Below are 15,185 nucleotides of genomic sequence, written 5' to 3' on the forward strand. Positions count from 1 at the left end.
GGGCCGCTAACCCCGCGGGACAGAAGTATTCATGAGGCCGTGCGGCTCGAGGGGGGGCCTAGCGAGACGACCCTGTCCTTCGGGGGCCTTGGAGCGTTTCCGTTCTCAGAGGGTTGTGTGCGCGCGCAGTGTGCGAAGGGCCCAGGTCGCGAACGAGGGGCCCCTTATTGCCGCCTCTTGGCTCGGCACCCGCTAGCTTGAGTCTCGGCACCGCTTCCGCCTCGTTGACACGCGGGGGCCCGTTCTGGGGCGATGCGTGCCGAAGCTGCTGGGAAAGCGACCGGGGATTGTGCTGGACCTTCGAGAGAGAGAGCGAGCGAGCGAGCGCATTCTTTCCCCGCCATTTTCTGCACTGACAGATGCTATTTATCACAACTTGTCTACAGCAGGAAAGCTGTGCCCTGCAGGGGGGCTTGCCTGGATGCTTACCCACAATGCATTTCACACTGTTGGTATTCCACTCCATCCACTTCCAGGGGAATTAGAGGCTCATTCATACTGAAGGCCCGAAGAGGGAAATGCCACTTCCAGCCCACTTTGGTCTGGTTACCCATTCTCCGGTTACGTTTGTCCTCCAGCCAGCGGAAAGGCCTTTTTCTCTCGCGTAAGGAAACGTCTGATTTTGCCAAGGGTTTTGGGGTTTCAGCTGACCCTCCTAGTACTATGGGACCCTTGAGTATGGTACTTGCAGTGATCTAGTAGTGCATTTTTACTGCAAGTAATTTGGAATAAAGTGGTAGCTGGTGATGTAGTGGTTGGAGCTGCTGCCTTTGGACCCAAAGGATGCAGGTTCGATTCCCACCTCTGGCTGTAGCCCCCCCCCCGAGTAAGGTACTTACCCTAAATTGTTCAGTAAAATTACCCAGCTGTGTAGACCAATAGTCCTTACACTGATAGTTAGTTATATCTTTAAGTCACCTTTTGCCACTAACATTTTTATGACCATATTTTTCATAACTAAAGCAGTCCTGTGTTTTATCTATTTAGTTTTCTGGAATTCTAGGTAATATTGCCTGGTGGTTATAGGCTAAATATATTGCATATCTAAAGCTGCTCATGTCTGCACAACTTAATGTATGTTTTTGAGGAAGGTTCTTGGTTATTAAACAACTTATTTTATTCTCTTGCCTGAGGTCACGATACGACCTGACTGTCGCTCCGCTCTCACTCGCACGCGCAGAATGTAGTTTGTCAGCTTCAGAGAAATAGTATTTAACGTGGCGCACGTATAAAGGGTCGTCAGCCTTAAAAAGAAAATCAAGCAGGCAAAATGTTGGAAAACGCAACGATTTTTGGTCCCGTCCCGAGCCATCGTGCGGCACTCGGAGCCGATGCCCGAGCCGAGCTCCTGGTTACGCGGCCCGTTCCCTCTCCCTCCATCTCACGCTGGATGGGAGGCCCAGCCAGCAGTCTTTGTCCATTACTGAGCATTTATTCAGGATGTATGTGAAACTCTTTTACTTCCATTTTACCCTGACTTGCCCTGTGTGATATGTCGCTGGTTTGCGTGCCAGACCACAGTCTGTATTCCTGTCGAGTCTCCTGTCATTTAAATGTCATCACGGTTGAAGTTTATTATGACAGGAGTGAACGTTCTTTAATGAGGGTTCAGCCAGATGTGAGCTGTCCACCAAAGAGAAGTTCTAGACAGACTGGGGTTGAAAACGCTCTGGGAGGTAAGGATGCGGTCCACAGTGCTGCTGTACCGAAAGCTTATATCTATAAAGGGAAATAAACACAAGCAGTTCAGACTGTACATTAATGAACTGTAGACCTTCTACTAAAATTTTAGTGTAAGGAGCATTAAGTTTATTTAGCTTCCTTTGATGCAAAACCCTCCTGATCTGCTCATGAACACTGAAGAGTCTTAGGGAGTTTGAACCTACGTGCTCTTGAACGTTCATAGTTTAGCGTTGGAGAAAAGTGGCTTTTCTCGTACCCAGCAGGTGCAGTGTTTTGAGAGTGTGTGCGCACACCCGTGTACAGGCTTTGGGGCCCCCTGTGGAAGCAGAGGATCATGGTCCAGGCCTCCTGGTCCAGGACAGGGGACTGACTTGCAGTGAAACAGTTAAGTGTGTAGTGTGGAACCCAGATAGACATGAGTCACAGAAAGACCTACCAAATGACCAAGGTGTTCCGTTCAATTTATTTTTTATGGAGTGCTCATTTCAACAGTGATACTGAGCACTGGTGAAGTGATGACAAAAAAGGAAAAGGGTTAGGGTTTGCAAATAGTACGTGAGCAAGATAACTGGCAACCGAGGAGAGGAAAACAAAAACACTCTGAACCTGAAGGATGGGAAACAAATCTTTGGCGATCCAAGTACTGCTTGCCCCTCCTGGACTTTACAGTCTGTTACAATGGACCACAGTAGGGGTTGCCTATAACCGAGAAGACCTGTTCATTAAGTCAGTATAGAATTAGTATGAGCTAAGAACTAGACTATGGCTTCTTCAGGCGACTGATTTCGTAGGAACCATAATGCAATCGTTATAATCCAGTCAAGGTGCACTTGCAGCCAGGGGGTTTCCAGGTGTCTTCACGTGTCAGGCTGGTGAGAGCATCCCACCTGTTAGGACAGGACAGCACTTTATCTGATCCTTGGCGTGGACTACTCCAGGTGAGGAAACTGTCACAGTAACTACTTGCAGAAAACAGCATTTACGTTGATGAGCAGCGTCGGTACGACCAGTACGGACCTGCGATTGGCAATTTATAATGTTAATGGTCCTGTAATCGATGCATCTCTGATTCAGGAAAGATCAGAGCTGCTTCTTTTTTCCTAACACTTGTCTGATTCTGTTCCAGAAGAGCCTCGGAGTTGCTGTGAGGTGTGACTGTGCTGCTGAACTTCTAAACACCACATTAAGTTCAGAAAGCAGCATTGCCTATAGGGAGAGGCTATATTTATCCTGCACCTGACAAACACTGGGATCAGAGCAGAGGAACAAGAGGCTGAATTTCCCAGAGACCTGTTCTGCCATTGTGTGCCTGTCTCTCAGGTGTGATCGCGTTCCTATCTTGCTCGCCGACCCCAGGTTGGGTTACGCGCTGGCCTGTCATCAGGCTGCCCGTGCCGCTCCGACTGCCCGCGGTATCGGTGGTGCTTGACGGAGGGCTGTAAACCGCCATGTTACGGTGGAGTCCCATGTGGACTCGTCTTCGTTGGGTTCTTGACCCAGGCAGAGAGAAAATTGGTTTGACTTCCTATCTGTGAGCATGACGGTGATCATGGTGGTCTTGATCTCTCTGCTCCTGCACTGTCCAGGACTTGGATCTACACCTCTACTGGCTTCCGTTTGCACTCACCTGTGTGATGCTCTGTCTGAGGGCACCTGCAACAATCCCTTGCTCATTGTGCTCCTGTATTACGCTCTGACCGTGCACATTTATTTCCGCCGATAAGCAGAAATTTGTATTAACGTGAAAAGACTCGATATACTTAAGATGTTTCGCTTCTTCGTGCTTGGCTGGCCGTATAGTTCCTGTGGGGTTGTTGCTGCCAAGGGTAACGTCTCAAGTCTGTGTGTAGAGCGATCTGATGATGAGGTGGTCATATTCATACCCACTTCCCGTGAGGACTTTCACGATGCCGCAAGCAAACTCTTTTTTCTCTCTCTGTTTTTATCTATCCAAGTTCTGCAATTAGTGATACTTCATTCTTTACCTTTTGAAATTTTATTAGCTTACATTATGAATGTTATGCTTCATGTGGGGGGTTCCCCCCCCCCCCCCCCCCTCCCCTCTCTCTCCCCGGATTGCAATTGGGGAACTTGGCTGTCTGTCACGTGACCAAAACCTTACTGATGACATACTTGCTGTTTTGTTTATTTAACTTTAACACTGGGTTATAGCAACACAGACAAAAATGGTATGCTGAGGAATTGAAAATATAGCCACATAATGAAGCAAGAGTAAAAGGCTGCAGTATTTCACAAGGATGATCATATAGCTCTAAAGCTGTAGAGGGGAATTGTGGGAAAGAGAGAGAGAATTCATTGCTGCTATTTTTATTTTCAAGCAGAAGAAAAATAAAACACAATTTCCATGTGGGAGGCACAGTGGCGCGGTGAGTTGGAACCGGGTCCTGGGGTTCAAGTCTCGCTTGGGGTGCCTTGCGACGGCCTGGCGTCCCGTCCTGGGTGCGTCCTCCTCCAGCCTTTAGCCCCGTGTTGCCGGGTTAGGCTCCGGCTCCCCCCGACCCCGTATGGGACGAGCGGTTTCAGAACGCGTGTTTGCGTCCGTGTGTATTTCCGTGCGTTTGGGGGAACTTCAGGTGTGGCCCATAACAATAACTCTTGCACAATTGGCAAGGGGTCTATTTTGTGAGCTACGTTCCATAACTATTCTCAAAAATAGAATTTGGGTTGTCGTCGAACAAGAAAAACTTCTTTCCGCTGTCAGCCGCACCGAACAGCGCATAAGTAGTAGCAGTCCACATCACTCGTCAAGCTGCAGCTGAGAGTCGAACCCCGTTCGAGAAGAGACGCGTTCGGTTCCGTATGCCTCGATCCTGGATCTTGTGCCGGCGCAAGATCCGGGATGGAGGCGTCTCTTCTTGAATGGGGTTCTTCTCTTTGAGGCTTGTGCCTCCGTAGTTATTCTGGTACAGGTGTGATGCTGATGTTTCCTGCTATGAAACCTTTCGTGAAGCGAAAAAACAGCTGTTGTATGGGGAAAATTCTTGTGTTCGACCCAAAAAATAACCTACCAAATAACACACAAAACCTAATGGTACGAATGGTGGACGCAGGCAAGTTCAACGCAAGCACGATGTCTTTATTTCGTTCACCGCAATCAAAATGCTTAATTATATACAGTTTTACGCTAAGTGCAACATCCTTACAAGTTCTCTTAGGTTTTTCTGATACCGTAGGACATGCACAAAATAAATCGAGGTAAAGCACAGATGCTCGCAGACGCGGTTCAAAGCTGTGGTGGCTTGATGCCGAGCGTCCTTCCCGGGGAAGGAGCGCAGCGGCGCCGCTGTCGCTGCTCGGGCTGCCGGTTGTCTCTACAACAGCTCGCTGTAGAACGAACGCTGACTTTGCGTTCGTTTTTTTTTCGTAGAAGTGAAAATCCCCTTCGGATTTCTTTCGGTTAGTAGAAACGGGTACCAACGTAGGGCTTTTGTGAAAATGAAGTGGCATAAAGCGAACTTTGAGCACAGGTAACCCCTGCTTTTCCACTTGGCTGACTCCGCCTCTTTATCTCCCTGCAGGAGTGTCATCCCGTTTCCCGGAGATCATGTCAGCCGGCACCCACTCCCCCGGCGGCCCCAACGGCATCATACGGAGCCAGTCGTTTGCTGGCTTCAGCACCCTCCAGGAGAGGCGCTCCCGGTGAGTGGCGCTTTGGCCCCACCGCGCGTGTTGGATACCCACTTGACGGTGATCTCCAGGGCAACCGGAGTTAACTTCCTTGACAACATGTATGATGAAAATGTCTGTTCTTAATCAGTACATTTACATTTATTCATTTAGCAGTCGCTTTTCTCCAAAGTATCGTACATCTCGGGGGGGGAAAATGCAATTTGTGCATTACATTAGGAAAAAGACATGGTTGCAGACATGATTCTTAAATAAACCTACTTTTCGTTCCACTTTGGGCACCGATGCTCATCGCTCGAGTAGGTGCATAAAACGCAGGATAGATGAATCCTTGATGACCTTCCTACAACTCTTTTTAAGGTACACAAACATTCACATACATTACAGGAGTAGTGGCTGTGTAAAGGTTTATCTGGCCATGATAGTTATGGCGCAAGAACATTTACGCCATACATGAGCTTGAGAGATCGGGGCAAAGTGAGTTTTCAGACCCTTCTTAAATATGGACAGAGTTTCAGCAGTTCTGAGTGAGAGAGGGAGGTCATTCCACCACGAGAGAGGCAGAACCGAGAACTTGCGTGCTTTACCTTTTGTGCGCGGTACTACCGAGTGGGCGGAAGTAGACGAGTGAAGCGGTCTGATTGGGGTGTAGCGGTTGATCAAGTGTTATGAATAGCTAGGAGCAGTTCTGTTGATGCATCTGTAGACAATAACCAGGGTCTTAAATTTGATTCGGGCAGCTATAGGAAACCGGTGCAGAGGAGATACGTGGGAACGCTTTGACGAGTCAGACAACTCGTGCAGCAGCATCCTGTATCGGCTGCAGAGGTTTGATAGCAATAGCGGGAAGGCCACACAGGAGAGTTGCAATAGTCCAGACAGGAAGTCTCCATAGCCTGGACAAGTAGTTGGGCAGAGTCAGTTGTGAGGTAGGGACGGATCCTGCAGATATTATGCAGGTAGCAGCTGGAAAGGAGCACAGTAAAGATGTAGCAGTAACACATATTTTCCAGAATGACAATATCACTTAAGTGACTTTGTACTTCAGTCTGAGTAAGGTGGGACAACACATTTGCAATCAATCTGCTGTATTCTCAGGACAACAGCTGTTCTGTTAGGGTTTACACTAATAACCTAATTGGTAAGTGCTGGAGTGAGCTGTCGTTACCCTTTATTTTGCGTCAATTCCTCATTTCCAGCCAGTCTTTCCCCACACGCCTGAATCATAATCCCCAAGTGTTATTTGATTGGCTCCCATATAAACAATGATGTGTTAAGATGTACTAAAATTAAGGAAATGGGAACATATGGATTCTAAAAAATAAGAGGCATGGTGACGGAGCCTCTGAAGCAGCTGGAAAGGGGCGCAGTTCTTCCTTTAGTGCCATCGCAGTACAAAGTCTTTTTTTTTTTTTTTTCCCCCCCTCTCCTTCCCTTTAAAGATATTTTAGTATGATGTCTGACTTTATGCTGTCATGGTCATTGCCTTTACTGGCCATATGCCAAGTTCTGATTTGGAATTATAAGCTGCTGTTCTTGAATATAATATTGTGATTTTGCGCACTCGTAATCTTGCTCCTGGATTTTTGTGCATAACGCACGGATTAAATTTATCAATCTCTGAACTAGTTGTCGAAAGAGAGGAGATGAAGAGTCCGCAGGTTCTTCAGATTGTTTTTGTTTTTCTCACTATGTGCAAAATACCAAACTGGGAAAACATTTAGTCGATGTTGAGCTGACTGAACTGTATGATGATGACAAATTGACGATTTAGTCGACTAAAATTGATGACTAATTTAACACTGACAACTGCACGTGCATTTAGTAAAAATGCCCATCACTATAAATGGCCTTGGATAATTGCATCAGCTAAGTAAGAGTAATAATAATGTTAATAATAAAAAAATCTTTGTGCAGCAGAGTGCTGTGTGCAAACTGAAAGCCTAAGTGGCTGCAGCACCGAATTGACTTAAATGTGAGTTCGCCGACGGCCGACTCCGCGGATCGGCTGGATGTAGGAGCTACGACCGCTGTGCGCAGGAGCGCGGGGGGTGGGGTGACCCCGGGCGGTAGCGTGCGCTCGCTTCGCACCGTGCCCTACATTTGGGCTGGCCGAATTCCCGCTACTCGTGCGGCTCCGGGCGGGGCCGGGGAAGCTTCCCGCCGTGACTCGCTGCGCTCTCCGCGGAAGCGGCTCCTCTCGTTCCTAACCTCTGCTTTTTGGGCCTGTTCTGAGATACGTGATCAAGCAGGCGTGGGAGAAGGAGCATTTGAGGCACTGATGGCAGGAGTGTGTCGAGAGTCTAACGGCAACACGGCGCCGATTTGTAGCCCCAGGCCTTAAATGAACCGAATGAGCAGATTTTTTGGGGCCAGCAGTTGAGCCCTTGAGGGCCCGAATGGTCGCGGCGTGTTTGGACGCCGCGTGGCTGACGGCGCTCTTGGTGCGCTCTAGCGGAAGGGCGGGAATGAGCCGCGGGCCACGTTCCAGGCCCGCTCCCAACCCCCATGCTGACCGCATGATGCTGGTGTCTCCAGGTGCAACTCTTTCATTGGCAACTCGGTGCAGAAGAAGCCACAGGCCAAGCTGAAGAAGGCCCATGCGGCCGTTCACAAATCCAGCAGCGGCAGCAGCTCCCGTGAACCGCAGCCCAAGAGGGTCGAGGAGGTGTACAACGCGCTCAAGCGAGGCCTGGAGTGAGTGCGCACACACACACACAGAGCCACTTGTTCCCATGTAAATGCAAATGCAGAAACGCGCATCAAATACTGACGTTTGTACCGTCTCGTGGATTTGTGAGCTCGTACTCATACCTGTAGTTACCCTCAGATTAAGGTGCGTTTATGTGAGCACAGCAGTGTGCGTGACTAGTATCTACCGTCCTCTCTTCCAGCGAGTATCTCGAGGTGCATCAGGTGGAGCTGGACAAGCTGACTTCTTTGATGAAGGACATGAAGAGGAACTCGAGACTGGTGAGATGGGAAATGACACCAGATTTATTTAATGTTCCTTAAATTGGAGTGGGCAGAAAAGGGCGAAATGTAGTTCCGCTGTTCTGGCTGGTTTCACCCTACTGCTGTGTGTGTGTGTGTGTGTGTGTGTGTGTGTGTGTGTGGCCTCTAACTGAATGGTAGATACCCTCAGATTTCAGTGGCAGAACATAAGATTTTATATGATATATTTTTATATATAATATAAAGTCAAATACCAGTGCAGTTATCAGTTTAAAGTTATTAAATAGTAACTTCCCTCTTCTTTAGCCAAGAATAATGTACATTTTCTATATATATATATATATATATATATATATATATATATATAAAGACACATGTGCATACATAGGCTGTGGACCCCCATGGCCCTGACCAGGACAAGCAGTTAATAAATGTGTGTACATGTATTTTGTGTATATATAAGAAAAAATGTAATCATGTTATTGTATAAGAGCTTTGTTTTATTTACTGACATGGTCTTATGTTCTCCTGCAGGGTGTCCTGTATGATCTTGACAAGGTGCGTTATCCCACAGGAGGAGTGCTGTGTAGGCGCAGTGCATGTGAAGTCTGTCAGCAGTCTGAAATATTAATAATAATTTTATTATTATTATTATTATTATTATTATTATTATTATTATTATTATAGCAGATCTTGATTTAACGTGAGAGGATTTGCATGAGTGGTGAACCAAGTTCGACAGTTTCACTGTCTTTATGCAACGTGTGACTATTTGTCTTCTTAATCATGAGTCCACTTCTCCATTAACTGCTAGTATCATAACACGACGATGTGGGTTTTCTAATTAACAGCAAATCAAAACGATCGAAAGATATGTGCGCCGCCTGGAGTTCCACATCAGCAAGGTAAGGCGTTCCGTGCCGTCCGTGTTTTCTTGGAAGAAGCTCGTTAACCTGCTGATCTTGAGCAGCCCAAACAAGCGGCTTGTAGTTTGGGGAATTGCTGTCTCAACCTGGCACAAGTTTGGTTATTGCACCGAAATCTCTTTTTGGAAAGAGATGGGTCCTGTGCTTTCTGCATCCTGGAGCTCTGATGCTCTGCTGCAGTGCGGAGAAAGTGGGGTTCGGTCGGCGGTGGCTGTTCTCATTATGACAGGCGTTATGTTGGTATTGCCGTTGGAACTGGACCCCCAACCCCGGGACCCATCGCCGGATCTCTGCTCAGTGCTCATAGCAACTCATGCAGACGCTTCCCTGGGAGCAGCATGTTTTTCCTCTTGCCCTACTCCCCTTTACCGCTTTCCTTTACCACCCACTCCCGCCTCTCACTGGCTGCCAGCACCAGCGTACGGCCCCTCAGTCGCTCTTATTTGACATGCGATAGCAACGCTGCTGCTCTGTTGCTATGGCCCTAGTCTCTCTTAATTTAAATCCAGAAATGAGGATCTCGGCATTGCACGAAACAGCATTTTTTTTTTTTTTTTTTGGGAGATATGCTGCTGCGGTGGAAGGTTCCTTGGACTGATAGTTACATGCGTTTCTTCAATGTCCTCAACACTCTGCCTATTCACACCTATACATGGGCTGTGCTTTAATCGGCAACTGCGTCTCTAACGTGTTGAAATCCACCGGTGGCCGACCTCCCGCGGTGTCGGATTGTGGGTGGAGCCAGTGGGCGTGGCTCGACGTAAATCTTGACGGCCAAAAGCAGCTGCTCGCTGATGTAGTGTACCGGCGGTATCCATGGAAACCTGAGAATGGAAGCTTTGAGGCTTGAAAGGATGGTGTCAACAATGTCCTTCGGTGATCTGTCCCAAATACATGCTCTCCCAGTCCTCGCACCCCGTTTTGGAGCCCGTAGCTTCATTGTGCTTTAAGATTACAAATACACCTGTTTCAGTAATCTTTCTGTTTTGTAATTTTCTCTTTTGTCCTCCTTGCATTTTATTTTGTTTGTAACCCGGTGGAGGGCAGAATCTAGGTCAAAGCGATTCTCCGCAGCCGTTTCCAGTTCTCCTTATAGCCCCGTATACAAGTGTTTCTCAGTGCAGGCGTTAATGAGGACCATTATGGCAGTGCTCTTGGGAGACTTTTGTCGTGTTCTGTGTTGCGAGGCCCCCGGGGATGAAGCACAGAAGCATTCGCCCCCACCTCCGTGCGCTCTCCCCTGGAGTCAGCCGTACGCAGCGGGGGGGGTCCATTGAACCCTGTCCTCGTTCCCACAGAGTCGCTTTCCCACATCTCCAGCTCCCCTCTCGCCGCTGAGCCGCGGGTGTACCCGAACGGGACCCGTGCCCCTTAGCCGCGCACGCGGAGAGCGCTGTGCTGCGGACGCGGCGATGCGGATCGCCGAGGGGCAGCGGCCGGCTGGCCGGCCGTCAGCACATTGCTATCTAATGAGATCGATCCTTCCGAACTGCCCTGTTAGGAGAATTCTGCCATGCAGCAAAACACTGGCGTCAGGAGGATTGCACCACGTCCTCACCATGTTATTCACCCCCACAAAGGCAGGTGCTGCGGGTGCAAAAAATTGGTTGAGGGGAATCTAGTGTGTGCTGAATTGCTTCCCGCCTGCGCAGCTCTGTCTGCGTTAATGTGTGTCGTTTGCAGATTACCAGCGTCTTTTTGTCCACCGGTAGAACGCCCCGTCATTCTTCGCCGTAAGCCGCTGAAGCGGAGAGTATTGAAATGGAAGTGTTTCGAAAGCGGCTGTTGCGACAGAGGTTTCGGCAGCGATCGTGGCCGCCGAGGGTGTTTACAGGAAGCGGTGCGGGGCGGATGGGAAGCTGAGCAACAGGTGATGCGGGGGCGAGGTGGGGTGAACTCGCTTCAGTTTCAAGTGCAGCATTACTCCTGGGCAGCAGATGGCGTAGTGATTAGAGTGGCTTCCTTTGGCGAGAACCCGGGTTTGAGTTCTACCTCCTGCTGTAGTGCCCTCGAGAACAATATTTATCCTGAATATATGGAGAAATAACCACCCAGCTGTATAAAGCGGTAGCTACTTGAGTAGCTTAACAGTGTAGGTTGCTTTGGAGAAGCATCAGCTAAATGAATAAATACTAATAATGGTAATAATGCTGCTGGGCAGATGGGCTGATTTCTTCCAGAAAGGGCCAAGTGGATGTGAAGCCTTTTATTGTTCCTGCTTAGAGGCTTCAGTAAAACACCTGTCAAGTAAAGAGGGGTTCGGAACGCAGCCTTTCTCTTTCTCGCACTCATCTGCCCTGTTGAACGTCACAGCGCTGGATGCTGCGAGGCGAGAGAAGGATGAGGCGGAGTACTCGGTTGGATATTCTCCGTTTGGTCCGGACCCGTCGGGGCCTGCGGAGCCTGGGGAGGCCGAGTTCCTGAGGGGCGTCGAGAGGGTGTCGTCTGAGCCTTCGCTTTTAAGAGCGCCAGTTTGCATCTCGGGCTCGTGGGGACGTCCATGTCCGCAGATATGATCTCGCACTTCTATCGAATACATTCTTGAAGTTTTATCCAGACATTCCACAATTCCTTTGACTTGTCATCCAGACATAGGGTGATGTTAATTTTTTCAAGTGGAATAAAGTTAAACACTTCGGTTCTCTATATGCTTACAGAGGGACCTTTGGATGTAGACCATGGCGTTAAAGTACGCTTTCTTGCCAAGTGCATTAATAATCTTTTGTTCTGGTGTGTGTGACTGGCAGTGTGCTGCACTGGAAAGTGACTTGGAGGAGAAGGCTGCTGCATCCCCTGTATTTCATAATAAAAAAAAAAAAAAACCTCTCCTGCCAAACAGTGAGTCAGGGTGAGCTTGGCTACAGTCTCACAAAGGAAGTTTCTGTGCACCCGACATATGCCAACTGCAAAGAAAGGGGAAATGAGGCATTAAAGATTGAACGAAACAAGTGTGTGTCAGATGTAACGGTGCATCACTTTCCACTGGGTGAGGAGCAGCAGGCAGAGGAAGACGCAAGACATGGGTGGATTTTTCTGCAAAGCGGGAACAGGAAGGGATCCTCTATGGCGGTGGCCCTTCATCCACTGGCTGTTTGCTGCCATTACTCATGGGGATGATGCACAGCCCTGCACGTTTGCTTGATAAGCATTTCGGTGCAACTAATTCCACTTCTCCCCCCTGCTAGCCCTGAAGGCCATAGTAAGCTCTGAGGTTCAAGTTCTCTTACTGGATACATACACTATTTCAGCTGCCTTTAGGCATTTTTTTTTTTTTTTTTTCTCCCCCCCCTCTCCCCCCCCCCCCATTAGACACCTGCATCAGATCGAGCCCGCAAAGGTTTTCTCCCTTAAAGCAGCTGCCAAGAGGTTAGCATCACGGTTGATTAATCGAGGCCCCTAGGGTGGGGTTGGAGGGCGCTCCCAACGTACACTCGCTGGCAAAGACGTTGAAATGTCATGTAAATGGTGGCGTCCTACGGATGTGGGCGATGCGGAGAGCTGCATTAGTGGGTCAGCAGGATCCAGTGGCGATTTTTCTCTGTACGGTCTGGGCGATCAGCATAGCTAATATGATTGTGGCAAATTTAGGCGAAGTTCAGTCACTTGTGAATGTGCTAAATGTGCATTTCCGTTATAAAGGCACTGCGATAATGTTTACCAGTCGGTCTGCAAAACATGGGTGCTAATGTACCATGCAACTGGGGGAAGGGGATGAAGTGCTCTCCAGAGTCTGACCTTTTTACAAACCTGGTACCTCTCCTGGAGGTTTTCTCCTGCATAATAAACAGTCCTCAGGAGTTCACACGGCAGCGATTATGTGGATGGAAAGCTAGAGCTTGATTTCTACTGTTGAGGAACTGGCTGGGACATCCTTCCATTTTGGCTTTTAAAGGCATCCTGTAATTCTGCACTGATGTGCATTCCTTAGAAATGTCTACAGAATGCAGTTGCTCAGTGTCTCTCACACTGAGGTGTCTTTGACCCCCACTTCAGGTGGATGAGCTGTACGAGGCTTTTTGTATCCAGCGCCGCCTCCGCGATGGGGCTAGTAAGATGAAGCAGGCCTTCTCTGCATCTCCTTCGACCAAGGGCACCCGCGAGAGCTTGGCGGAGGTCAACCGCCGTTACAAGGAGTACAGTGAGGTGAGGGGGGGCATGCGCAGGACGCTCGCTCGCGCACAGACCAAACTGCAAATGCTGGAAGCGGTTTCCATCTGTGATATGTGCATAGCTTTCCCAGTCGCATGCATACCGAGTTGCACGTACCTTATCCTGTGGACCACAAATATTGTTGAAGTCCTAGGCATCTTAACTTTTTTTGCTGTGCATCGTCACATTCTGATTTTGTTTTGTGAATGTGCTGTACCCATATTTTCAATGAACTGTACCAGGTTTCTGAGGTGCATCAGGAAAATGTGAAGAGATGTTTAAGCAGCTGGGAAGTGTTGTGAATTATGTTCCTTTTTCTTTAGAATATGAGCACTTTTGAGGGAGAGCTGGAGAACCTGCTTGGGGAGTTCCACATCAAGATGAAAGGTAAGAATCAGTTGGTGGCAGAAGTGGGATAATGCCTATACTGAAGGGTCCCGGTGTAGTAACGCACTCGCTCTTGCTCCCGCAGGTCTGGCTGGCTTTGCTCGACTCTGCCCAGGAGATCAATATGAAGTAAGCACTACACATTAGTGTGGAAGTCAATACTTTACTGCCCCTTGGATGTTCTGTTGCATTTGTGCATTTAGTGCATACTTTCACTGAAGCAGTATATATTTCTAAGTAAGCGAAAATGCATTCCACATGGCATTTTCCTTTCTGCAAATCCATTAAAATCCCAGCTGTTCCTCAGATATAGCTGCCCTGAGAGGTGATACTTTATACTTCAAGTGTGTATATACTGTATACAGACTACATTAACATTTTATTTATTTAGCTAATGCTTTCCCCCCCCCCCCCCCCCTTCTCCAAAGCGACTTACAATGTTAAGCTACCTACAGCTACTTAGTCACTTATACAGCTGGGTAATTTTAGGGAAGCAATTTAGGGTAAGTACTCTACTCAAGGGTACAACAGTACAGGTGACCGAAACCAGCAACCTTCGGCTCCAAAGGCAGCAGCTCTAATCGCTGCGCTGTCGGGCTCGCTGTTGATTGTGTGGAATGGGGTAAACATCTTAGGGATACAGCAACTCGTCTCACTCGGTCACCGCCGGTGTATGTCCTCTCAGATCTTCATGCGATACGGCCGCCAGCGGTGGAAGCTGAAGGGGAAGATCGAGGTTAACTCCCGGCAGAGCTGGGATGCAGAGGAGATGGTCTTTTTACCACTCATCAACGACCTTCTGTCAATCAAAGTAGGTGCAGATGTCACATTTGTCCATATCCTCACCACCCTGCTTCTCCCTCTCTCTTCTGGAGAGTGGCCAAAGGGATGAGCTTTGAGTTAGGATATTTCATCCATTAGATCCTGTAGTTAAACTGTTTTTTGTTGGTTGAATCTCATGTGTCCTTGTCCTTCAGGTGTCTGAGCTGAAGGGTTTGGCCACTCATGTACTGGTAGGCAGTGTCATCTGTGAGACCAAGGACCTTTTCACAGCCATGCCGCAGGTGGTCGCCGTGGACGTTAATGACCTGGGAACCATAAAGCTCAACCTGGAGGTCACCTGGTTGTAAGTGTCATCTTGTTGTAGCAAAATGGCTCTCCACCAGCCTCCAAACCTGAAAAAACCAGTTCGGTTATAAAGACTGTGAAGAATCTGTACTTAATTCATTCTAGATTTAAAAAAAAAAAAAAAAATTGAGAAATTAAGGATTAATGGCTCAGGGGACGCTTGGTTATTTGAAATTTCTGGCCCATGAAATGAAAAAACGGATTCCGCAACAATTAATGAGCTTATGTCAAAGTATATTGTAATGTCATTAGTGGGATGAGCTTTTCTCGGATCCTTCCGACACTGCGGAAATTGCAAATGGTGAGTGA

General features: G+C 48.2%; 1 protein-coding gene across 7 annotated transcripts in view; it reads left to right on the forward strand.

The window, feature by feature from the left end:
• ripor2 (RHO family interacting cell polarization regulator 2) overlaps positions 1-15,185 on the forward strand; it is a 42,401-nt gene that overhangs the window by 15,876 nt on the left and 11,340 nt on the right. For 6 of the 7 annotated variants that reach the window (XM_029248418.1, XM_029248419.1, XM_029248420.1 and 3 more), the window contains exons 2-11: positions 5,223-5,343; positions 7,870-8,028; positions 8,226-8,304; positions 8,821-8,844; positions 9,138-9,191; positions 13,206-13,355; positions 13,685-13,748; positions 13,834-13,877; positions 14,434-14,559; positions 14,726-14,874. In XM_029248418.1, coding sequence (XP_029104251.1) covers positions 5,223-5,343; positions 7,870-8,028; positions 8,226-8,304; positions 8,821-8,844; positions 9,138-9,191; positions 13,206-13,355; positions 13,685-13,748; positions 13,834-13,877; positions 14,434-14,559; positions 14,726-14,874 — 970 coding nt within the window. Of the gene's footprint in view, positions 1-2,945; positions 3,004-5,222; positions 5,344-7,869; positions 8,029-8,225; positions 8,305-8,820; positions 8,845-9,137; positions 9,192-13,205; positions 13,356-13,684; positions 13,749-13,833; positions 13,878-14,433; positions 14,560-14,725; positions 14,875-15,185 lie in introns of those variants that run through there. The other variant, XM_029248422.1, reaches the window with a different exon arrangement.

Source organism: Scleropages formosus, chromosome 23, assembly GCF_900964775.1.
Source record: "Scleropages formosus chromosome 23, fSclFor1.1, whole genome shotgun sequence".
Taxonomy (NCBI): Eukaryota; Metazoa; Chordata; class Actinopteri; order Osteoglossiformes; family Osteoglossidae; genus Scleropages; species Scleropages formosus.